Here is a 26,948-nt window from a genome sequence, read left to right on the forward strand (position 1 = left end):
ATCAGTTCAAAGTTAGCTAGTAAGGATATGATTAATGTTTCTTCCCTTCCTTTTCCTCAGTACCAGAATAATGGAAGTGATCTAATTTGGATAAACAGAGAGGCAAAGAAGCATTGTGTTAAATGCAGAGAGAAAGCAGTTATAAACAAATCAAGAGCTCAAGCTCTTGTAATAAAGTCAAATCATATGATAAAACATTTAGCACTTCTACCAAAATACTTTGAATTACCCCAAGAAAGCTTTGGTGACAGTGTAAACTCACTAGGCTCCAATTTAAGTACCTTTATTGAATTCCTTGTATTGGATCATGTGGATATCTGACAAGCTTATTTTCTGTATATAGACAGTAGAACCTTTCTTCTCCTATAGTAGGCTTGATCTTGCATCACTAAAGTTAATTACTTTACTTTTTAATAGGACCAGGATCAAGCCCCATGAGAGGATACAAGGATATTTTAAGGGTAACACAATTAAGGGAAGAAATAACATTATCTGGAATTTCTGGCTTACTTCTCCACAGCTTTTCCAAACATCACATGTCAGGGCTGTTGGGAAAGGTACAACTTTCCATTTAATTCCCCAGAGCATGTGGGGATCTGCTTAGCAATTTTTTGAATTGGGGTTATTTTGAGAAAGGCTGATGCCAAATTGATATTCAGTGGATTTTTAATATCTGTCCTAAGTTGGCTACTTTTTGGTGGTGCTGCTTTTTACTGTTGTTTACTTTACATTTTGAAAGTCTTGCTACAAAGCATACATAACTTTGTATTACTCCTCTGGTTATTTGGGACAAAAAAACCTAAACCCTTCCCTCTTCTCTTTCTCCACCCAACAAAAAACAACCAAACCAAACAAAAAACAAACCAAAACAAACAAACAAAAAACCCTAACCAACCAACCAATCAAAACAAAACCAAACAAAAAAGGAAAATATTGGGCCTCATTTAAAATAGAGAGATGAAGGCTAATGTAAATCGATTCCAGAAACAGTGGATAAGGAGGGAACAGAGAGAGGGGGGAGGACAGCTTGACTCTGCATTGCCTCTTTTACCCACAGAGGAATGCTGCCAGCAAGAATATGGACTCGCTGGAAATTAAGTAAAGCGATCCTGCTCAGAGCACAAAAAAAGTAAAATAAATATGGCTGAGTTGCTGGGTTTTTAGATGTTTTTTGTATCCGTTCCTGGGTCAGTGCAGCAACACAGTATTCATTAGTCATGGCAATCTAGTCCAACAGTTATACGCTGAGTGTAATATGCTTGATCTAGGGGTGCTGCAGTCAGATATGTGCATACGAATGTTGTCCAGCAGTTAATGTTTAACTCTACTGGTTTGCATGTTTACAGATGGTTTTTTCTTCTGCAATGTTTTAAGGCATTTGTCCACTTGAAGTGTAATACTGGAGAGCAGTGACAACTTCTTGGAAATTGTGAATGCCCCAAAACACGTGGTAATAAGAGGTTGAAAATCAAAATCTTGAGGAATTATGGAGTCAAATGCAAGTGAAATTTACGGTATACACAATGTGACATTTCATACTAAATCCCAGGCTGCAGTTTAGAGAAGTAATTTGGATTCTATTGGATATGCGTAAAGTGTTTGGGTTTTGGTTTTGTTTTAAATTCCCCTACTTCATTTTCAGTAGAGCTCTAATAGATTTTATTTTTTTTCTCTGTGGGGCTACTAGTCTGTCATTGCAACTTAAAATGCCATCAGCTTCTGCTGCAAAGAATTTTAAAGAAACATTCCACTTAGGGTAATTTCAAAGCAAGAGGAAGAATTTGAAAACAACCCTTCATATGTTCTCCGGAGATACCCATCACAAATATTTAATATAAAATGGCTGACTTCCAGTGCCAAAGACATGGTGATTTTTTATTGGTATATTTGCACATTAAAACTTTGTGCAATAAACAGTGTTGCATTATGTGTGGTAAGCGATGAAATTTTAGAGCTCAGTGAATTGCGGATTTTTGGTTGATCTGTAATAAATATCCGTCAGTGTTCACACACACACTCCCCTTTCTGCGGCACAGCCTAGTACTAGCTTCAAGTGCCATTCTTATAACATCCTTCTGTTTAAAAAAAAAGAAGAGAGATAATTTATGAATAATGGGAGAATAATCTCATGGGGCTTTGCCCAAGAGGCTTCTACTTAGGGTGCAGACAGGACTGATGAGTTCATTTAACAGATCACTGTCACCAAAAGGGGCTGACTTCTCCCCTGCACCTGAGTCAGTCTAGCCATTTGTCTGATTTCTTGGTGATTTGATTCATTTCACTAAGCTGGTGAAAAACAAGTCACCCACACACACACACATGCTTTGGGGTTTCCTGCCTGCTTATTAAACTGAACCGTCTCGCCAAAACATCAGATGAACAGCAGACAGTCTGAAGGACCAGCTCCTTTAGAGAGATCTTACCTTAGCCTAGCTGTCTTAAAACTATAGGCTAGGAATGACTGCGTGGTACGTGATTTACAAGAAACAGAATCATGTTACTTCAGATAAATACTCTGTAAAATCAGGTTGGGATACCAGTCAGAGGTCATGTGTTTTGAGTTGCAGTAAAAGTGCACAGGCGTTCTGCTGCTGTTGAACGAGTATTTGAGCAAAGAGGGAAATTAGTAATGAGAACATAGAAAGGAAGTGGCATAACTGGGAGATAAAAATGAATACAAGAGCTTAATTAAGAGCAAAAGAAGACAGAAGGTATTGAAGGAAGGGGTGGCTTTTTTTCTGCTCCTAAAAATAGCCCTCAAAGACAAATATTGCCACCAAGAGAAGCTGATCTAAGTATCTGATAGTCCAGTGAAACATGGTTTTCCCAAATGGTGATTCCCATTTGCCTTAACTTTTACATGGGCCCAAGCAGCAACATTGTACATTTTTCTTCTGTACCACAATTACATACATATTTTTAAAAAACATTTAGCCCTCTCAAGTCTAGTAGCTCCATATTTGCATTGCTTCATTAGACTGAAGAGATTTAAAACATAAATTGATCACTGAACAAATGCTTTATTAGTTAAACGGGAGCTTGCAGGCAGTACTTTGCTGATTTTGTGCACTAGTCACTTCACTTCTCTAATCTCTAAAATGTGCATGTGGTAAAATCAGCCCTTGCCAGTTCTCTGAAACACTGCAAGTTGAGTGAGAAGTATGAACGACAGTGTGCAGAAGCCACTTGGCCACCAATCTCGTGCTGGAGAAAGGAGGTCACTGTGCAAACTGGGTGATGAGTGTCTTTTGTGAAATTTGAACATGGAAACCTGTCCAGGATGGTGACTCACATAACACAACCAGAGTCTTCACATGCAAGCTGTATTACAAAGGCACTGTGCTTTTGCTTTCTTCCACTGCCTTGTATGTCAGTGAGTTCAGCCTCTCAGTCTTGTCTTCCAGCTCTTTAGCTTGCCACTCATAGTACCTATTTCTAGACTTACTTACCTTTTCAGGACAAACTTGTGTTTGCTGTGTGGAAAAAACCTCCAATTTGATATGTCACCTTACCATTATCAACCAAAAATGAAAGCTATAAAAAAAAAAAAAAAAAGCATCCGGACTTTCTACACAGCCATTGCTTTAAGCTGCTCCCCCCGTCCTGAATGTTGCAATCCCTGGTAGGAGATCAATAACACGGGAAGGATAGAATAAACATTCTGCAATATGGAAAATGTTCCATTGCAGTAAGAAGAAACTGTTGTTGCTTTGCCATGTATCTCCATTTATTGATGATATTAGTGTAGTAGTACTGAAGCTAATCTATTGCCTCTTGAAATTTTCTTTCAGTTGTCCGCACTGAAAAGGACTTTTATAAGGGATTTTTAGAATGGAAAACATGTAGCTTTTGATTCTGGTGGTATTATACCCTTTCAAATATTAGTATCAGCACTGCCACTTTCAAATTTATGGAAGTGCAGATGGTTGAGAACAAAGGGTTCATGTGATTTAAATGGCTTTAATCCTGGATTATTTCAGTCAAAACTCAACCTTAAAATATAGTAGTACTAAGTGGGAGGGTGATGCTTGGGATTTTACTGCTTTTCATAGTGAATGACAATGTATTTAGCTTGTTTAAAACATTTATCAAGATTTACTTCCTAACAAAGATTATGATAGTATCCAGTTATTTCCATTACTGCCAGGGTATGTTATCAAAGTGGAACTGAATCCAAACACTCCTCCTTGCCCCTTGAAATACTGTTAGCTCTGCGTATTTCTGATTCTGATCTTATTTTTTATCTAGACTTTGCAGGTTGTGGCTTGCACTTTGTCGCAAAATCCCTGTCTATCTTAAATAGTTGGGATTTCAGAAAAGGTATTTTATAGCCTTGTAATACCCAGTGCAAACTTTCAGACCTGCTAAATGACTAACATAATGACTGCTGTAATGCATAGTGCATTTTGGTGTTTGTGGAAGTATATTGATTGTAGTTAGTTTTTATTTTACCTATCTAAATGTCTTAAGTTTAACTTCCTTTTGAAGCAGCTATGTATGAAGAATATATGTTTGAAAATGTTTGAAAAAAGTTTTGAAGTCTTACTTAAGAGTTTTGACCTTAGTTTACATGCTCCTTATTAGCTTTCTTTTGAGCTCTCAAGGAATGTCACCTGATTTATCTTACTAACATTGCTGTAGTAGCAAGTCTTCCATCTGAGCGAATTGGAAAGTATTATCAAAAGTAAAAACTACAAAAGGAGTTTCATAATACTCTGTTATGGTTAAAACAACTTTCTTTAATTTGCATCCTAAAGCTGATTCTGCATTTCTTTTAATTCAAATCCTCCTGTCTAGATAATGTTTTTGATGAAACATTTATTAGATTATTAGAGATTAGACTTTAAGTTTCTCATTGTCCTCATCCAGAAATACTCAGTTGCCATAAGAAAATGGTGACATCTGATATGCATACTTAATAGACATCAAACGGGTTTTTCATTAAAAACTTGGTTTTCTGCCCTGCACCCTCTTCCCTGATGAATTCAAGTGAGACATTTTCCTGCTAATACAAGGTCTAGGCCCATCTGTGGTTGAAAATCAGGATTCAAAACAGGGTAACAGCCAACAAATAGGTAACTTTGCCTCTTTATACAAACACTGGAGGGCTTGGAGGAGACAAGGATCCTAGAACTTTTTCAAGTAGGCATTACTAGGAGATCTACTGCAATGAGAAATGACATTTTGAAGAAAGTAAAAATGTTTATAGAAGTGCATATAATTCTTCAAATACATGAATTTGAGAAACATTTTCATTTTAGAGGAAAGGTTGGGGAACACCAGCTCATCAGCTTCCTTGACCTGGATTCAGTGGGTGCCGTAACAAATTGAAGTCTTTTCCTTGCTACTTTGTATAGCCTCTAGAAAGCCTGTGTCTTCCCTGTCTTCTCAAGTAACAGAAGTGAAAATCAGAAGTAGGGCAGGATTCTTTATTTAGATACATTTGTAAACTAGGGTAAAAATCAAATGTAGATTGAAATCATTAACTTTTACTCCTAGAAGTATGAATTTTCAATACTAACACTATCTGATAGGCAATCTCACCAAATCTCACCCCTTAGTTTGACAGTTACTAAGGGGTAACTTCTAAAATGAAACTAGTAGTTTTGATTCAAGAAGTTCAAAAGCTATGCTGAATTCAACTGTCTCAAAGAATTTAAACAAAAAACTACGCAAATGAACACACAAAAAACCCCAGCCTGGAAGCGGCACAATAACTTTGTGACAGGAGCTGTGGGAAGACCATTATAAATGCTTATTTTTCTTAAGATCAGAACTTGTCAGAAGACCCAAAACACAAGCAAAAAAAGCCCCAAAGAAATCAGTTCTGTACTATGAAATGTAAGGTTTTCCAAGTAAAACTAGTGTTTCCATTGAAATTGAAAATGATAATTTGCAGATAAACATTTACTTTTCATCTTTCACAGTGTCTTTTTTCTTTACAGAACAGACTAAAAAAACCTCTCTAAAAAGAATTTACAAATCTGTTAACCTTTTGTATGGAGTGTGTTGACTTGTGAAGCCAAATCCACCAACTAGTTCTTAAAATACTCCGCTTTTAAGAAATACGCAAAAGATATTCAGTGTCATTAGTGTGTTATCCTGAGTTACTGCTTTTGGACTACATTAAAAAAGCAACAAATATGTAAAATTAGCTTGTAATCATTCTAAAGCACTGCCTACATGTAGCCTAAACCCAGTCCTCATTAATTAACAACACAAAATCAAACCTTTTCCAACTCCTAAAGGTAGAATGAAAAGTAAGGTAGCCTAATTTTTTTGGGTTGGTTTTTCTTTTTTTTTTTTTTCTCTTTTTCTATGCTAAAAGTTGAAGCCTTGTGTAATGTCTAGTTGGTACTTAGCTGGGTATTTCTAAGTACAATAGAGATAAAGGCAAAATAAATGAAATGGTGATCAGGAAGCTACAGACAATATTTTAAAGAAGAATCCTTAATGCAGCTCGGCATTATGCAGTTCTCATTTTTGCATCAGTCAACATTAGTTTAGGGAAAACTCCTGAATATTTTCATTTCAATAAAATGGGAAGTGTTTTCAGCTACATCCAATTTATTTCTGGATAAGGCATCCAATAAATTTCATGTAGCCAAATAACTAAAATCTCAAAATCTGACCAACCATTCACTGTTTTTGAAATATAAAAGTTAACTTATCGATGGAGTGTTTTCTGGGCACATGTTAAATGTTATTAGGATATATTGGAAAACCTATGTAATAGTTTTGGTTCTGATATTTTAACAATAAGTTTTGATTTTTGTATGTTTTGTGCATCTTACATTTTTTATTATTATTATATACTTATTATTTATTATTCACACTCACATTTTGTTGTGGTTACCTGAAAAAATGAGGCCATACATGGAAAAGTTGTGCATTGCAAATTGCACAACACATGACTTTTATCCAGATTACGTATATCATGACTTAATTTACTGCATCTTCGCTGTAATGAGATTGCTTTATTTCTTATGTTGTAGAGAAATGAACGTTCTTAGTAAGTGATCAGGACTTCATTGATATTTTATCTTGATGAAGGAAATTACAATTCTGAAGCATTGTGTAAATAGATATAAATAATAACAACAACAGTAACAACAACAATTTCCATTCATTATCCTGTAATTGAATATGATATTTAACAGCTTCAGTAGTGATCAGCTGATATGCAGTATCTTGGTTTGTTGTTTTTTAAAGTTAAGCATTGCAGTTCTTATTTAATACATCTGCAGAGTTGCTGTAGATGGTCATTAAAAGTATCTACAGGAACCTGTGTGGTGTGTGTATGCCTGGGGGAGGGGTTGGTTTTGGTTTTGTTTTTTTATTCATAGAGGAACACTGATGTAGAAATCAAAAGCTCAGAGTAAAAGAAAACACTTGTTTCCAGAATAGCAGCAACTTAAAAAAAAAGAAGAAAAGTCTTTGAAAATTTGGAAGTAGTGTGGTTTGTTTTTATTGTGAAAACTCTCGGGAAGAACAATTCAGAGTCGGTGCCATTCTTCCTAGCTGAATGGCGTTTGGTTTGTGAAATGGAGCAGCTGCGGTAGTTTTAGCTTGGCTCACAAAACCATTTGCTTTTTAATCAAGAACTTCAAATTCTGTGGTGGTTGTTCATGATGGAAATGGCCAGCTATGCCCTGTGAGACAGCTGTAGTATAATTGAGGCAGACTATGTGAAGCAAATATAAATGCTGGATGGATGTCTTAAAAGCAGAATATTCAGTAAACTGTAACTGAATTTTTAAAAGGATGAGAAGTATTTATACAGGCAAGAATTTACTACATGTTGAAATATTTTATGTATAGCTATGTTCTTACATATATTGCATAAAACAGGGTTTAAGTGTTCAGCGTTATCATTCAAGTTATACAGTGCAATAATCCAGGTTTTGGTGTAGTGTGTATAACTGCATAATGAGAAATGCCCCACTTTTCCAAAAACACTACTACAAATATAGTTGAGGTCTCTTTCTTAAATTGTATGGGATGTTTTTTTTGTCTGAATGTACACATGCATTTCACATGTTCATGCATATGCTTTTTGAAGAAATAAAAATACTTATGTTTTATCAAATGGAATAGAAGGCTACTGGAGGCACTAAGAGGAGTCATTAATCTTCGGTGGCAGTTATGGCAGTTGCATATGTAGTAAAACTTTTTTTAAAGAAGGTAAGTATTGAGAAAATAAGTGCTCCAAACCTCAGACTGACTGTTTGTTTTAGAAGGGAATTTTCTAAACAGGAGTTTGACTAAACCAAAAATATCTTGGTTTGCATCACCAATCAGAAAGCGCTGCCCATATGGTTAAAAAAAAAAAAAAAACAAAAGGAAGGTTGAGTTTTAACATTTTGTAGTAATTTTACAGTCACAGTTAATAACTGTTTTGAAGTTGGAGTGGCTAGTTGTATGTATGCTGAACTATACGTTCTGCCTATACGTGACAAGTTTGTTATGAATTAATTATACAGATCAAAATGTTCCACTCTCTCCAGACAGGCATTTTCATTCTCTTGCTAACTTTTACATAAAGTTTAGCTTAACTTTAAAGAAATGCTGTTCCCAAGTAGTATGAAGATAACAGTCCTTGTGGCAGAGTATGATGTTGCTCCTAGATGTTCTCCTTTGTTTTCAAACACTTTGTTCCATTTTATGTTTCCAGTGTGTGCAGTCTCAAGCTTCTTTGATGCTGACTAATTGGGGGGGGGTGGGAAGACAATGTAAAAGGGTTAATCCGTTACACTGGTATTAATGAGTCAGCTGGATCCCTGCCATTCTCCTGTTTCTGGTTCACTTAGCACCGATTAGCACAAATGACACTTAGTTTTGTGGGAAGCAAACTATGAGCACGGTAGGTAATGCAGACCTCAGATGAGAACAGCCTGGTCTCAGGTTAATACAGGTAAAGAAATCCATGCCATGTGGGTTGAGATAAGAAAATAATCCTGTTTTCCTGCTGGACCCCTGGGAACACTGAGAGTGTTGGTAGGGCTGGGATATTTTAAGCTCACACGTGGTAGATCAAAAGGTGGTCAGGTTGTTTTTTGAACTCCATTCTCGATGTGCTGCTGGGGATTCAAGCTTTGGATATACTCACCTGACACCCATACATTAGAAGATGGTGAAAGAAAGTCATTATTTGCATGTCTGTGCAACTGAGAGCTCCTTTCTTAAATCCAAGACCACTTGTGGCAAACTTTTGAAAAGGTTTGACTGGGTATTAATACCGCAATAATGCCTCTATGGTCTGTCCTGAACTTTTAATTTGGGATTCTGGGACAGTAATAAGGAGACTTTAATTCTAAGAGGTATTTTCGTTACTTTTAATTGCAGCACTCATTGTAAATTGATTAAAGAAGCAGATGCAGAGAAGGAAATCATGCTTCAGAACACACTGTAGCCAGTTACTTTTTACGATGTTTCTTACTAATTTAGAAACAAATTCAAGCAAGGCAAATTCAATCCCTCTCTTAAACCTTTTTTCCGCGTATGCACTGAAGTCCAGGTGAAGCTTCACCTCCTGCCCCTGGTGCTTCTGGCTTTGGTCTTCCGCTGATTGGCAAACACCCTTGTTCCCACCTTATTCCTTCACTGCAGGCATCATTTCACTTGCACTGATGTGTAAAAGAAAACACGTGCAGGGTGGCTGCAGTATGGGCCTTGGGTAGGTAGAGCAGGGTTGGTGTGTCTTTTGTGCCAGAACATTTACTTCCCTCCCAGATCTCTTCAGTTGTTGGGATACTCTTAGAGACACGCTCACGTCCTACATCTGAAACTCTTCTCTCTGTAGCAGAGGTTTTTCTTCTGATTCTAACCTTTCAGAACAGCTATCTAGGTTCTGTATACCCTTCATGTTTAAGAATCATATAGAAATCATGGATTAGGTCACTTATAGGTGTGTTTGGCTTCATATGTCTTCATTTGGGAGAAATTCTTCTGATTTAGTCACTGGATGAAAAGGTACCTCCCTGCCTATGGAGCAGGTGTTTAACATAGGTGCCTCCTACTTACTTTTTGGGGAAGCCTGTTAGCAATAGCTGTGTGGAGAGACTGATCTCCTAACTTAGTGGTCTCTTGCAGTTGTTCCCCTTTCCCAATAAATCAGCCCCAAAACATTCTGTGCCTTTGTATACCACACCTACAGTTTGACAAACTCACAACAGGAACAGTCTTCTAACCTACAAGTTGCTTAGAAAGTTTGAGACTGATTGTTTTTGAGGCCTTTGTTCCTAATTAATCCCTTTGGGGCAGGACAGTAAAGGAATTTTTTCTAACCACAAAAGCTTTAAAGTTAAGTAGTATGGGATATCTGAAAGGCAAAATCCCATATGCTGTCTTCTGCCATGCCTGGTCCTACTCTTTTAAGAGTTGTTTGGCCGGTAGGGGTTTTGCAAATGAGGATAATCTGATTTTATCAGCTTGCTGCCACCCAAAAGCAAAGGTGCTACTTTCCTCCACTTCAGTGAATCTTACTTTGCTCCAATCAGCTCAATCCACCAAAAAAGATGGGTTAATAAGTGGAAAGTCTGATGTTTGTCAGAGTCTGTGCAGGGGCAGAGCCTTTGAGTAAGGGGAACAGGAATTCCCCTCCTTAGTGGCGGTGAGCGATTAGACCAGCTTGTGTGGGGAATGACAGGAGCAAACAGCTCAGAGCAAAGAGGTCCATGCATATTGGCAGCATTGAGTTGGTCTGACAGCAACCTTGTATAGTATCTGTACTGCTGCAGTGCTTGTGTATATAAACCTCTTGGTAGTAAGCTTGTCGTCCTCACCTCTTCTCAAGGGAGATACAAAATCCATTGTCTTCCAGACAGAGGCCATGGCTTTGGGGAAAAAAGGGGTATCATTTTGTGTTCCTCGCCCTGGATTTTTTTTTCCCTTGTGGTTTTCTGCACATCAGGCTGCATAATGATTGGGGGCAGATCACAGTGTGAGGATTTCAGGTGTTGAATATAGGACACATTCCCTAGTAGAGCACACGTAAAGCAGTAACTGCATCATGGAAACTGAATTCTCTCTTGTTTTGTGGAAATCATTAATCTACTGTAACAGCTGCCTATCAGATATGGGAGTTCAGGTCTTTGTGACCTAGAATTTCATCTACCAGTTTTTCAACCAGTTGAATAGGTGTCAGGTAACACAGCCCTTTGTGCATGGGATGGGTTGGTTTGCTGGCTTGTTTTATAGGGAGACAGCAGGGTGACGTTGATCTGTGCTTTTCTCTGAGTACTGAGATCAAAATGGAGGTGGTAAGAAGTATGGCTAGAAATGGGAAAGAATATCAGAATGACTGTTTCAGGTCTCAGCAAAATTCCTCATGTTCAGGGTTCAGGTGAGTGCATTATAAAGAGAATTTATAAAAATTGCATGACCTTACCTACTTTTTTACTGCTATACCCACAAAAAATCAAATACTTGGATGGATTCTTTGCGTTGACCAAGTAAGATGTAGATTTTTTCATAAAATTACTTTCCCCATAGTAATTCTTACAGCCAGTTTATGTAAATCCTGAAAGAGCTGTCATCCAGACTAATGCTGTTGGCTTCCACAGACAGCTCCCTGAACACAGTAATTCAGCTTTGTGTAGTGGGTGTTCACTTACATGATTCCCTGGGGCTCACAAAGTAAAAAGAAGTAAGCAGAAAACTAGTTGCATTGTTGACCCATTAGGAAGAAAAGGAAGAAAACTAATAATACTCTAGTTTCCTACACCCTACTGATAGTTTCCTACAGCATCTCCAAAAAGGAGCATTTCCTAATATAATAAATTGTTTGGGGTTTTTGGTAGGTTTCAGAATTTCATCACATTTTTGATACGTGAGTGCTCGCACACCTTTGAGACTTCACATGTCGATTTGTATGATGTCTACAGTGGCGACTACATTTAGATCCAGAACACTGCCTTCTGTTTTTTTCACGATGGAAAGCAAGACTGGTGCTGTGATAGGGTGTGTTTCCACAGGACAGCTGAGCCAGTTGACTGCCTGAAGAACAGTCATCCTGCTTCTTGCTCCTGAAAGCAGGATTACTTTTTATCACCCTTGTGCCAGCTCTGCCAGCTCATTTGACGTTTCTGATTTAGCTCACTAAACTGGCAAAAAACTAATCCAGCAGGAAAGGGAGTATGTATTTATCTTTTTTAACCAGTTCAGTGAGCTCAGGTGGCTTGCAAGATCTCAGGAGGCTCTGGAAGCCACCACAAAGGAAACAGTGGGAGCACCTGGGCTCTGGGGAGAGGCAGAACTGCTCCTTCTTGGCAGCACTGAGCTGTTAGCCTGACTCATCCAGGTTGTGAAAACTCACCCTTAGGTTATAGTGTTCACACTACAGGTTGGCTGACAGTTCTTCAAATAGTAGCCAGGAGGGAGTTACCAGAGTACGCAGCTTGTTTTTGTAGGGTGGCCTTGTCTCTTGTGTTTTGAAACAGATACTTATTCTATTCTAATTGTGTTATTGCATGGAAACATTCTGCAGAAAAATTATATGTGCAGGGTGGACTTGTCCGGGAACTTGGCATTGAGCAAGTGGATAGGCAACCACAGAGCCTGGAAAAAATTGTACTTCAGCCTCTGAGACAATCTGCCCATTGGATTTTGAGGAATTCAGAAACCTTTGTACTTCTGGTCTGCTGAACATTGCAGGCTCAGAAGCCTAAGACAGAGTGATCCTTCATCTTTGAACATCAGGAAGTTTTTCTTAGAAGGCCTGGTAGCCTCATTAATGTAGCTGACACATCATCATGGATTTTGAGTGCCCTTAAGCCTGAAGTTCTCTTGAAACCCTGGCTGCAGAGTTTGAAACAGCCACAGCTCAGCCCACTGGCTCCCCAAGGCCTCTGGGAAGGGGGTGATTGCCATCTCACAAAACAAGAATGCTCTTTTTTGAACACTGCCCATCTGCCTTTGTGCTTTTGAAGCTGGTGTGGTCCTACGTGGGTGTTTTGTTGGTTGTTTTTTTGTTTTTGACAAATGTTTCGGTTTCAGCTGGAAAATGCCATTTCTGTGCAGAGTTTAGGGAAGGGACTGATGTACAGAGTAGACATAACTTGGCATAAGTGTTGCTAGCCCTCAGATGGTTCCACACCATTAACAGCTGATGATAAAAGTTACCGCTGGCTGTGACCTTGCTTCATTTTCTCCATGTTTGAGAAGAGCATGGTGTAAAGTCCTGGTAGATTTTTTTTTTTTAAAGGAATTATTCAAGCACTGCACAATTATTCTTTTTTCTCCTCTTTGCTCTGTGGGCAGTGTTAGTGTCACGTTTTGGTGTACATGCGAACGTTTGGACATTTCATTGTAAGATACAGCCAAAACCATATCAGATGGACTTTTACATCCAATGCCCTTGTGTCTTTGTAAATGGATATTTTAACATGGTGGGCTTCTTCAGACTTTTTAAACTAGATTTCTTTCTTCAGAAATTTTCATTCATTCCCCCCCCCCCCCCCCCCCCAAAAAAAAGCACTTCTGCCCTGCTCTTCAGATACTTTTTAGGAATTCTGTTAGTGCTTTTTTGTGCTGATCCTTCATTTTTTTTTCCTAACAGATCTCCACTACTGCATTTGTGTGACACGAAAACGCAATCAAAGATCCAAACTACTAGTCCAGAAGTACTAAAAATGTGTAGATATGTAATGCTCTTTATCTCGTTGCCTTTGAACTCAAGTAATCTATCGATATGTTGAAGTGAACATTTCCATGTTGTTTACACACGTGTCAAAAGTAAACCAGAAGTTCTATAATGTAGTTTCTTCTACAAAGCTGGTTTTAAAGTAAAGTTCCTAGAAATACTAAACCGGATTAAAGCACAAAAGTAATAGGAAAATAACACTTTAATCCTACTTAATCCACGTTATTGACCCATGTGTTCTAATAAATAAACAAATAAAAGTATGTAGTCCTTTAATCATATGTGTGGAGCTGGTTATTCATGAGAGAGGTCTGATCCAAACATTAGCTACTGTGCTGGTTTTTGCCATTTCTAAGGACAAGTAAAATGGATTTATGTTTTATTTTGTGAGGAGACTGCCTACTTCTTAACCTGTGTTGGTTGTTTGTGGGTTTTTTGGGTTTAGATCCCTTTCCCAAGTCTGAGATAGCTCCAAAGATGGTGGTAATGTAATGGAATTAACAGGAGTTATGGAAGCAGAGATATTTTATTTGTTTTATTGAATAATTTGTTGAGACTGCTTTTGGATATAGGTTTTCCTTTTTTTTAATATTCAAAATCTTTGCGTAACAACTTTAGGTATATTTTAAACTTGTTACTACACAAAATCCAAACAGAGATTTTATGCTTCCTTTTTAGAGGAAACCAAACTATGCTGTGTTCCTAAATACTCTGCAAGCATGTGTCAGAAATGCAAAAGGTGCAGTGGATTTACTGTAAGGTTTTCTGCTCAGGGCTGATGTTATGTAGGCACAGTGACATAAGATTGCCAAGCTGCCATCTAGAACATATCTTCCAGGAAAATGTGAGGAGGGAAGCTTTTTGAGTCACTGTATCTGTAAACTTCTTGGTGGAAGCTTAGATGTTAATTCAGCATTCTGTATCAGATGTATTGGTGCCGGCATGTCACACAGATACGTATAAACTGTGTATCAGTGTATCCATATAACTTGGTGTGTGGTGTTATATTTTAAATTGATTCAGCTTAACTTTGTTTCAAAATTGAGTGGGGACATCCATGCGTCTGGGAGGATGGTAGCACTTTAAGTACGGAATGGTTATTACACTGTGGAAGATTTCTTGTAATTATGTCGCATAAAAGTTAACTTAAATGAGTGTCCTGTCCTATGCATTAATTGTTCTCCCACTAAGTATTAACTTTCTACTACTTTCAGAGTTTCTAGAAGATGGGGGGGGGGGAAGAAAAAAGAAAGTAAGTTCATAATAACTAATGTGAATGTTGCAGGCAGCTGCTCCCACGGAAGAGTAGTTATTGGGATGAGGTTGTATATGATCATCTGTTTATCACAGTACATTCCACAGTAGCTAGTGGGATAGAGATGTAAGTGACCCAAATATGGGTAGACTGAGGGATTGATTTACAAGTTTTTCCGCGGGTTTTCCCCTCTTCTTTATTATTTAAAAATTATTTATTGTTTAAACATGACCGAAATGCTGTTAAGATAAATTAAAATACAGCGTTCTTTGGAACAGGAAAAACAATGACGTTCAGTTTCTCAAAGGCTTCCTTGAAGTTCTAGTCATAGAATCATAGAATCATAGAACAGTTTGTGTTGGAAGGGACCTTAAAGGTCACCTAGTTCCAGCCCCCCTGCCATGGGCGGGGACACCTTCCACTAGACCAGGTTGCTCAAAGCCCCGTCCAACCTGGCCTTGAACACTGCCAGGGATGGGGCAGCCACAGCTTCTCTGGGCAACCTGTGCCAGCACCTCAGCACCCTCATAATAAAGAATTTCTTCCTAATGTCTAATCTAAATCTCCCTTTTTTCAGTTTAAAGCCATTCCGCCTTGTCCTATCACTAAATGCCCTTGTAAAAAGTCCCTCTTCAGCTTTCTTGTAGGCACCCTTTAGGAACTGGAAGACTGTTCTTCCACACTGCTACAATAGCCCTGGCTATTTCTCTGCATTATTATAGTGGCTTCCCTTGCCTTCATTCCCAGTGACCAACCGCAGCAATATTTGCCAATTGACCTGCTAGCAAGCCAAGAAGAACAGAGAGCAATGGGTTTTTCCTTCAGCAGGTGCATTACACCTGATCTCTTTTTACTACCGAGCTGCAGACGATTACGTTCTGTAAACATCTCCAAGTCTTCTATCTCTGTGCCAGTTTCAGCCACATTTGACAATGTTTTTGTGCATTATCAGGGTCAGAAGATTGATCACATAAATCTAATTCCTTAAGTAACCAGCTTAAATTTGCATTATTTGTTTTCTAACATAATTTGCATTTTAGTAGCAAGCTTCATATGTGAATATTGGGCTATCAGCACCTCAGGTTTTGACAGGCAAATAATTTTAATGCATGCTGGACCTATTGACATGCAAGTTACACAGTGTAACCAAGACACTGAGCAGGCAGACCACACTGCAGATTTTGGAGTGCTCGACTCTAGAACCACATGACAAATAAAACAGGAGTAGGGGACTCCTAATCTCATAGTTAAGTGAGAGTAGTGAAATAATTTCCTATTGAAAAGTTGAATGTTATAATAAATATTTACCTTTTGAACAACACCTGAGCCTGTAATCTGAGATAGGATTTATAGATTAGTTTTCACTAATGACAAGAAAATGATATTGCTGAAATGTGTTTAAGGGAAGGTTGCTGGCCAGCAGTACTCTGCGTGAGCTGTACTATTATCTTCAGCTGAGTTTGTTTTGTTACTACTGTTTCCCCAAAGCCTTTTACCGCTCATCAGGAACTGAAGAAGTGAAGACTTTTATTGTTTTGAGATTAAACTTGTTATCATCCTTCCAAGCAAAATAAGAAACACAGGAAGGATTGTGAAGATCATGACTGTCATATTCTCATCAAGGGTAAAGAAGACAAATTTAGGCAAGAGAAACAGAATAAATCAAGGTAAAATAGCATTGTCTTTATCTCCCTCCCTTGGAAAAGCAAAAAGGATCTAGTGGAAGACTGTAACCATAGATGAAAATCTTGCTTGCAAACTGCTGCTTCTTTTGCACTTGTTGCATACCAGCCCAACCGTACAGCAAAATTAGATTACGCTAAGTGTAGACATCTTTCAGTACTCAGGAAGCAGATTTGAGAGTGAGGTGGAAAGGAAAGAGATTATATAAATTAACACTAAATTTCTCCAAATGCCTAAAAATCTAAGGGATTTCTTGTTTTAACCTTAACCTTAAAACAATATACTTGTTCTGTGGGGTGATTGACCTGGTCTAGATGACCATGACAATACGCTAATAACACTCAGTGATTATAGAAACAATGAATCTAAAAAATAAAAAAAAGAGGTAATCAAGTCATAAAACTTTTCTTTTTCAAAAAAGTAGGTTAAATGGTTTCCTTCCCCAGAAAAGTATGATTCACTTGGGCTTGGAAGGTTGCATTTGTTTTGAAAGAAAGAGGAGGGGCATACCTGACAGATGAAGTGAATGACAGGAAGATTTAAAGGTTCTCTAGGAATCTCAAGAACTGCAACTTCATGCATGTAGAGACTGGCCTATGGCATGCAATCTATGCCTTCCAGGCAGTTTTGCAGGTTTTGTTTTGTTTTTTCCTAGGGACAATGTTCATGATAAATGTTAATATATAATAAATACGCTGGGGGCTGATCTGCAGAACAGTATCAGTTGAACAAAGGCAGAGTACTGAATAGTTTTGAGGTTCTCCCTGAGGCATTGGCACACATGCCCTGATAAGCGTGAATGTTGGGTCAGAAAACTTAGAGGACATACTCTTATGTAGCTTTTGTTTTCAACTTTTCTTATAAAATCATTGAACATGTCATAAGCCCTTACTTGGATCTGTACTATATTACTTGTACTATGTTTCAGTACTAAGGATGTATTGAGTAGCTGATAAGTCATATCACCAGCTCATTCCGATAGCAAAACTAGGTAAGAAAGGTGTGACAGCATCTAGAGTAGTAAACTCTAGAATGGGATTTCCAAATAGCAAAATGGAAAAGTGAGAGCTTCCAAAAGATGTGCTGTGGAAGAGGGTTCAGTGTTTTTGTGGGCTACTTAGAAAGGCTGCTATGCATATATAATGGAGGAGAAAGTACTTGCATGGGTGCCTCACACCAGTAAATCAGAATGAAATTGATCCTTAGCATTTCTTTAGGCTTGACATTAAAGTATGGCAAGCTAAACCTAAAGTAAAATAACATTTCATCATAGGGGATCCTGGCTCATGGATGAATGAATTCTACAGCTTTCTTTGAACATGACTGTGGACCTGGAGGTAACCTGGAGGTAAATAGTAGAGGGACAGGTAAAACTGAGAGATGAGGGAGACTGTGGAGCCTCCATCTTTGGAGACTCAAAATTCAGCTGGACCAGCACCTGAGGAACATAGTTTCACTTTGAAGTTGGCCCTGCACTGAAGTGGAGGTTGGACTAATGTGACCTCCAGGGATTCCTTTGGACCAAAATTTTGCTATGAAACTCTTTAGCTTTTGATTCATTGGCTTTCTGAAAAAGTTGGGCAACTTCTTAAAAGAAAGACATAAAGGGGGGTCAGGGGAGTTGAAATGATTTAGCCTCAGTGAAGTGGTTGGAGATGGAGCTGGATTTAAACTCTATAGGTCCTTTGTTCTAGGATCCAGGAAAGCTTTGAAGGAAGCTAGAGTTTTGAGAAATAGAAAAAAGCACAGAAATAAAAAGATTTTTGCAAACTTCAAAGTATGTAGATCTGGGATACCAGAACTTTACAGGAGCCTCTAATCCTCTCATATTGTTTTTCTGTTGCCATCTTCCTAGAAGTTTTTGGTTTGGGTTTTTTTTGTTTTTTGGTTTTTTTTGGTTTTTGGTTTTTTTTTGTGGTGGTGGGGAAGTTTCTGTGAGGGAGTTTTTAATCTGTGGTTTTACTGTGATCTTGATAGTGGGATGCAGGTTGAGAAGATCCTGACAGAATTGCTTAGGAAAATGGAGACTCTACATTAAGATCTCCTGCAGAAGGATGGGATACCAAAATGAAACTGGGTGGAAATTCAGAGTGCCACTCCCATAATCTTCAGTGGCATGTGCTGTAGTTAGATTTGCTGTTCCTCTTTATTGGGAAAGGACTGAACGTTGTTGCTTCATGTCTATAAATGCAAAAACATTCAGGATAATGTTTATCTTATTACATTTTCCCCCCTCCCTTTTACAGGTTTGAAGAAATCAGTCTTTCAGGGTTCTTATTGCAGGTTTTATATAGATTTTTCTCATGGTTTGTTAGGATAATTAGAGAAGATACTGATAAGTTCTACTCCCAGTCAAAGATTTATTTGTAGGGCCCCTTAGTACCTAGGTATACAAACTGTTGAAACTCAATATAAGGCTGCCAAAGATTTACCATGTGCCTGCTTAGTCTAACACAGACCTCTGATGTATATGGGCTTACACAGACTTCCTTCTCATTCATCATTCACCCTTATGCAGCATAAACTCTTAAACTCTTGTTTTGCTGAAAGTTGCAGCTGTGGAGAATCTTTTTTGCTGATGTATTTAATTTTTAGGGGGTATTATTAGCTTCTTGAAATGAAACTGCTGTTGATATGAAAAGCTTTAATACGAAATCAGGATGAGGTGACCTCAAACTAGGATGACTTAATTGTTTTGCCAACTATACATATTCTTATAAGGCTATTATGTTTTGGCCACGTGGACATGGAAGCTAACGAGGATTGATGTGTAGGTTTTATAGCACTAATGCTAGGTGGAATGGTAGTCCCACTTTTAAGAAAAGAGAAGAGCCACCTATCCATTAATGTCCCATCTCTCACACTGCAGAAGAGAGCAGCTGGCCAGTGCCTCATTTGATTGAGATGGATCATTGAGTGGTCTATTAATGACCAATGGTAACTGCCAAATTGCTTACAGTTTATTATATTTTGCTATAATTGTGTACAATCCATTCAGGGGGATAGGACTAGATGATCTTTAGATCTTTTTCCAACCAAACCATTCTGTGATTCTATGCCCATTAGTGAAGATTCTAAACTTCTTCTCTCTGTTCTTCTTTTAATTGTCTTGATCCCATAAAACCAGCACGACATTGCGTTCTGGGTTCTGCCATCAGCAATCCCTGGTATCATGCCACTGCAGTCCCCACCTCACTCACAGGGTAGGAATTGGCTGGTAAACATATTTGACTGATGATCTGGATTGGCACCTCAGCACTCTTTGGTACTAAATGTAGCTATAGATTCTTCTTAAAAAGAAACCAGGGTGACCGAGATGAGGCTTGAGGATAGAAATGGTAGTGGGGAGAACAGCAGCCACTTGGCATCCATTGCTGCTTGCCTGTCTGCTGCATGCACAAAAAAAAGGAAAAGAACTTTTTACTTCACAATAAACTTGCAGTGGTGCTGAAAGTAAATGGAAGCTGTGGTACACCCTGGCAGTGGGTGCTGGAGAAACAAGCATGGCTCGAGGGAGACTGAGCAGAAGCACTTTTCACCCATGCTGAAGAAGCTGGAGGCAATTTAAGTGAAGCTGGAGAGGAGCAGGACTCAGGAAAGTGATACTATCAAACCTCTTTACACGGAAGTGCGATTGTAGGGACTCCTGAGACTCAGATGTTCAGCAGGAAGGGGGAATTACAATACTTCTTAAACATCTCCCTAGATTGAAAATGCTGCCACTATCAATAGACTGAAGCCTGAAGTTCTGTTAGTTTATCCTGGAGCAAGGTGACTTACAATTGGTGTGTCTGGCCTGTCTTTCTTCCTTATCTCAGGGAGAGAGGGGAAGATTTATGAGTAAGAAAGAGGGGCAAGAAACTGCAATAAAACCTTGATACTTCTACAGAGTCAGCCTCTCCAGTTTTCAGATCCTACTAATCCTCTCTTCAAACTTTTTGTCTTTTGGTTTCCAAGTAGAAGAAGATAATGACAGGCAACAAAGAGTTAAGCAACTAACTAAAGTATAATGGAAAATAGCTGTTTGAAGTTGAAGGTGACATTTGAAAATCCGTGTATTTGGTAGTTCGTTACTGCTTGCTGTGTTGCACGTGCTTCACTGTCTCACAGGGTTCTTGTGCAGACCAGGACAAATGTCAGTCTAAATTTTAAAAGACTCTAAAACGTATTTACAATTGGTTTTAATTTTTTAAACTGAGGGTGGGCTCAACTTTTAAATGCTGTTGATCAAGAGACTACACAGCTTGAGGATAACAAAATGCTGGAAGAGGAAAGAGTATAAATAGAAATGCCACTTCCTTGTTGAGTAGAAGCCAAACTTGTGGCTGAACCTTTCTTTACAAGAGTTCAATGAGGTCCAGAAAGGCAGCTGAATGCAGATTTCCGAAGAAACCAAAGATTCTGAGGGGGATGTACATAGTAGATACTGAAGACTCAACTGGGTATTTCTTTCCAGTGCAACACCTGGCTGCAGTTCTTGGAAAAAGAAGATACCAGTGGAACTCAGGGAATGTTGGTGTAAATCCAGCACCAGCTCAGTGAAAGGAGAAACGTATGTCTGACCTTTGAGTGCAATGCCATTTATTTGGACCTGGAAGAGGCTTAATATAACTTAAAAAGATCCTCCCAAGGTTGAGGATTTGAAATATGGGCTTATCTGGACAGTAGGATAAATATATCTACTGCTCTCTTTTCAAACTTTAAAATATTTTTCCTTTGATAAGTATGGAACCATTTTACAGCAATAAGCATAATATATTTTTATCCTCTGATAAATTTTTCTGGTAGCATCCTGCATATTACAGGTTATGCTGCTGATGTTTAAACCATATTACACTGCATGGAGCGCCCCTCGTTCTTATTCTTAATAGTCTCTAAATAATTCTTATAGTCTCCAAATAATGTATGACATTTTTAGATACATGACTGAGATTTTTTTTCAATAGGAGTTTTATGACTAAAACTTTGCATAATGCTTTCAAACCAAGGGATATATGAGCCAGAATCTGTTTTGTAAAATGAATCATTTCATCTGTTATCTCTTAATTAAAATAGAGCTTTAAACTTGCTCTAGTTCAAACAAATTAGTTCAAGAAATCTTATGGCCTATATTTATACAGGAGGTTAGGCTAGATGATTACAGTGGTTCCTCTGGCCTTATCTGTGGATATGTTTGCAGTTCAGTTCTGATGAAAGACTTTTTTGGGGAGTGGTGGTGGGTATTTGGTAGGCCTTCCTACTAAGGTCATGTGTTTGTGAATTTGTCAGAGCCAGGTTTCAGTTGCATAGTTTGGTGAAGTTGTGATTATATACCAGTTTGCATCAGGATTGTATAAGGGATATTGTTTGGGTTTCTTGTTATTTTCCAAGGTGTTGGGGGGTGGGACAAACGACATGGATACCTGGTTCTTTGGTTTTTCCCAAAGTCAAAAATTATCAGTCAGAATGTATAAAATGCTTAAAAGAACCCACAGTAATTCCTGCTCCCAAAGGTCTGTGCTCTCATGGGATGTCTGTCTGTTTGGTGTTTACTTTCATAACATGAAGGTAGATGGGCAGAGGAGATTGCAGGCTTGCAGTGGAGAAGAGGAAAAGCCAGATCAGAGGGAGGCATTTGAAGGGCTGAGCCAGAAAAGGAAGGAGAAACTGTGACTTCTGGTAAAGGGAAGAGAGAAGAATTTAGGTCAATGGGAAACCAAGGCAAGCTGAACAAAAAAAATAAATTGGGGGTGGCTAAACAAGATGGGTTAGCTTTGGCAAGATTGACAAGGTTGGGAACTGGTAGAGCTGGGGAGATATGTGGGAGTGAATTCATTATTTGGGCTAGTCGAAACAAGGATGACTAATCTGGATATTTGAAATAGGAACCAGTAAAAGTAGTACACTGAAAATACTGATTTCTCTGGAAAACTATTCTATCCTAGTGGATATCTTGGGCAGCTTGGCATGCACCTGCCTATAACCATTCTAACTCCAGTAACTCAAATAACGACAGCCTATGCAAAGATTCGTGCCTTACCGTTGCAGGACCATATATTTTTATTTTTAGCAAGGAAGAGCTCTGCATTGAAGTTCAGTTTACAAAGGCAATTTGGGTTGTGAAACACTATAGATATTGCTACATTTTGGCCTCCTTAAGAACTCATGACCTCCAGGAGCTGGATGTCAAAGTTCTAAGTCAAAAAATTTCACTTCTCTCCAAATGAGCTGTTCTTATTCTTCCTTTCCTGTGAACACTTTTACATTTTTGACCTTTTGGTCCTGATTTCAAACAAAGATTTCTTTTTGTCTTAAGGAAAACTAATCACAGGAAAAAAGTATATTCTGGATAGCATTAACATACATGAATTTGGTCTGTAGTTTTTTGCATATAAAAACTTCTGAGTGCTTTCTCAGGAATGGTATGTAAATGCAATGAGTAAAAAGTTGGCTCCTGTGTTTCCTAAATCTCCGGTGTAACTCTCAGTATATTTATGCATATACCCAACTTTACCCAATATGAGTAATTTTCACTGACTTCAATTAGCTGTCTCTTTGCTACTGACGGGCTATGCAGCTCTTCCCTTACACACTGAATGAGTCTTTGTTCAGCTCACTGCAGTCTACTTGGATCTTCACAAGTCTCCACGCAGCCAGCGTAAGTTCCCTTGACAAATCCTGATTTTAGGGAGGGGTATCCTGTGGAGTCTTTCATCCTGCATCCTTCATGGAATGTAGGACTAGAAGGGGCATAAAAGGTCATTCATCTTCCTTGTTTTGGCAGGATTGAAACCATTCGTGACAGATGTTTCTCCAACCTACCTTTGAAATCTTTTGGAGATGGACCAGTGTTTAGAGTGACCATTTCCTTAGGCTGTTTCAAGCGCTTATGTAGCCTTACTCCTGGAGAAATTGATCTAGCCTAAATTTGGTACAATTTAAACTTATTCTGCTCCACAGCAAATGTACGAAAAACGTCTTACTGTCCTCTTCATACATCTGTTAACCATTTTCGCACCTCCCCAAATTTTTGCAATCTTTCATTGCAGAGTGCATTTACAAGAGCTCTAATAATTTTTCTTTGAAGGCCTCTTTACTTCATTACAAATGTAAACTAATGGTTTGGCATAATTTGTTTCCATGGCGGTTACTTACCTCATTATCTTATAGGTGCTTACAAATTTTGTTTTTCACATTATTGTGGGGTGGAATCGATGATTAACTGAATACCCATCTTCTTTGGTCTCACTCCTCCTCTCCCCTTGTTTTAAGGTGGTATGAATACAAGTGCTTTGGAGTATTTTATGTAGAGAATTACTAGCTGACTGAGAAGCATTTTTCCATTAAAAGCTTTTTCCACAAAAGATCGTGGAAAGCATAGACATTAATAGAACTAATAGGCATTACTGACCTGTAACAAAGAGGATTTATTGATGATTCTCAAAATACACTGTTAGGAATAATACCTGAATATTAAACAGCATGCCCAATGACTGCTTGTTTTTATAAGATACTTTACCAAATATTGCATCGTACCCAGGAGACCTGACCAGGTCCTGAGGATAGCATGGAGCAAATGTGTGGACCTGGGTGTCATTGGCTTCCAGGCTAAGGGGGCATGGGCAGAAGCTGGTTGCTCTTCCCAATAGCTTCTGCCAGGTACATCGGCTCTAACTAAACCTCAGGAGAAAATGGTGATCCATTTTTGATGGGCACAGGCTTAGCGAAGGAGTTACACTACAGTAACTTGAACCCTTTCATTTAGCATTGTTGCTGCAGGACTCCTTAAGGATAGAGACTTTCAAAATACTCCATTACAGAAAGCAGTACCAGTTCAAGTAAAAATAAAAACAGAATTACGTGACTAAATCTTTCACCAGTTGTCTCCTCTTACAAACTATTTACTGAGTAGCACTAGTAGCAGAAGGAGATAATACACAAAATCTTTACAGCTCCTTGTACACCCTCCCACCAACAAAGATGATCAGAGAAGATACTCTAGGTGGATACTTGGTTTACATTTTCTGAGAAAAAAATGCTCTTGGGTTGTTTTTTTTTTTGTTGTTGTTTTACTATATCTTTAAAATTAATAATGTACCTTCTGTCTTTAAAATAAATTTAAATACTCTTGTCTCTAGTTTATTGCTGTGATCTGCTCATCTTATAGGTTGGTACCAGCTGCAGCTTTTGGGATAAACTGGATCATGTGTCCTCAGTAAAATCCTGGGCAGAGGTAGCCACATCTGTGCAATGGGAGGAGGTTAGTGGCCAGCCTGCAGAGTAGTCATTGTTCCAGTACAGTCAAAACCAGGCAGTTTCTCTCAGTATACCGTGTCTCTCTTTCAACATTAATGCACAGATATCCTCTGTATGGAAACAAAGTTACAAATTAGGATAGAGTAATGGTGCACGTTCTCCCAGCCTGACATGGCACTGGGATGTGATGGATGCATGCTCCTGGTACTGCCTTTGCACCAGATACTTGTACTGCTGTCTCCTTTGTTTGTCACTTTGTTTGCTAGTATTAGAACTTAATGGTCCTAAAAGGTGCAAAACAGGGGGCCTGCATTTTTTGTTCTTTCTTTCTTTCTTTTCCCCTCTGAATTTTTCCCTTTTATTAACTGACACAGATTTATTCCTGGGTTTTGCAGACCACTTCTCAATGTTTTACTCTTTTCATGTGTTCGAAATTGTAAAATGTAAATGTGGCAACAGAGTTCCCCCTTTCCCAGGGAATTATATAATCTGATTTTAGGAAGACTCAAGAGCTTTTCGTATTCTTTATAAAAAAGTTTTCAGTGATTGAATAGTTTGATTTGTTTTCACTTTGCCAGGTGACACAATTGATGATCAAAATAGAGAGTCAAAGGATAAAACTTCGTTTCCAGAGACCAGACCGATGTACAACCAACCTTCACAGGTAGGAGAATAATTTCCTTGTAGCACACATGATGAAACTTCCATAGCAGCTCACTTAAGAAGCATGAATGTCCTGCAGGAGAAAGTTTCAACATATTCATATCTTCCACAGTCTGAGTACCTACTCAGTCTTCCTTGTCAACTATCATACAAGAAGCACTGCTAGTAATTAGATGGCGATATTACCAAGGCCAGCGGTATTGGTTTGAAAAAGAGGTAATAAGAAGACTGGGCTATATGGTATTGCTCAGTATCTTATTTTTATACTTGAGACATACAAGCACGAAAATGTAGCTAGAATGTTAATGAATTGCATAGAAGCATTAGTGTGGTGAGTAGTGATGAAAAATGTCAAACATTTACGTAAATCATTTATTTCCTCAGCTACAATTATGAGTAATGTGTTGTAAATGTGTGAGTGTAATAGACTGTCTATACTGCATGTTTGCTTTCTGTTTCACGACTATGTGGTTGTAAATAATCTGGACTTCTTTTTCTTCATCCAGTCTATTTAATATTTAATCCATGTATACCAAAGAGGGCTTTTCAGAATATTTCTGCATATGATGTACACATATTTCCTTCTCGTCCTCATCTGAAAATGTTTTTGCAATGAGTATGAGCTTGTTTTCCATTGCCAACTAGTTTTAGCTATTTGCAAGGTAACTGTGACACATTTTGCTTGGACATTTTGTGCTTTTGAGGTGTGTTTTGTTAGGGTTTTTTTTTTTTGGGGGGGGGGGGGTGTTGTGATTTGTTTTGTTTTGTTTTTTTAATCTTAACCTCTACTTTCTCTCTTCCTCATATCTAGCCTTGAAGCTAACTGTGTCTCTGTCTGTCCATCTCTTCCCAATGCCATGTTAATGTTTATTATTGCTAAGTCCCTTGGTATATCAAAGGTGTGTGTGGTAATGATGTCGCATCTTTAAGAGTGGTCAACATGTGGGTGTGATCCGTAGTCTCCTTTTTTAATTTCAAATTAAATACTGTGTCTGATCCAGAAACCTTTAATTCATCATAAGTAATGAGTGGTTTGCATTCTGATAATGTGATAGTATGAATTAATTACAATTAATAACAAAATTTTAGTCTGACTTCCAGATCCATGCACATCTGAGCCAGGGTGTTTTGTAACCAAGTCCTGCAATTCTGAGCGAATATTGATGTTGTGGGTACCTACTGCACAGACATAGTTTCCCCTAATGTGGTGTTCTACTAGGTATTCTGAACTGCCAATTATTGTAGTGTCAGTGGTTTATTCAATTATATGGAATTTCAGTAAAATAGGAACTTGTGTAGATTTTAAGTGTTTATTAGTTAGAGGAAAAAAGCAAAGTTTTCAAAATAAAATGGCAGATATTACAGCGAAAATAAACCGAATATTTATTTTAACCTTTCTAATAAAAGACTTATGTCACGAAAATATTGTACAAACTGGCTTGCAGCAACATCAGTTAAATTAAGATACAG

The 26,948-nt window shown here is 38.2% G+C and overlaps 1 protein-coding gene across 3 annotated transcripts in view; it reads left to right on the forward strand.

Moving 5' to 3' along the window:
- The window catches only part of UMAD1 (UBAP1-MVB12-associated (UMA) domain containing 1), an 81,532-nt gene that overhangs the window by 37,308 nt on the left and 17,276 nt on the right, over positions 1-26,948 (forward strand). For 2 of the 3 annotated variants that reach the window (XM_030511891.1, XM_030511897.1), the window contains exon 3: positions 25,394-25,479. In XM_030511891.1, coding sequence (XP_030367751.1) covers positions 25,394-25,479 — 86 coding nt within the window. Of the gene's footprint in view, positions 1-24,668; positions 24,820-25,393; positions 25,480-26,948 lie in introns of those variants that run through there. The other variant, XM_032920384.1, reaches the window with a different exon arrangement.

This window comes from Strigops habroptila, chromosome 1 (assembly GCF_004027225.2).
Source record: "Strigops habroptila isolate Jane chromosome 1, bStrHab1.2.pri, whole genome shotgun sequence".
Classification (NCBI taxonomy): domain Eukaryota; kingdom Metazoa; phylum Chordata; class Aves; order Psittaciformes; family Psittacidae; genus Strigops; species Strigops habroptila.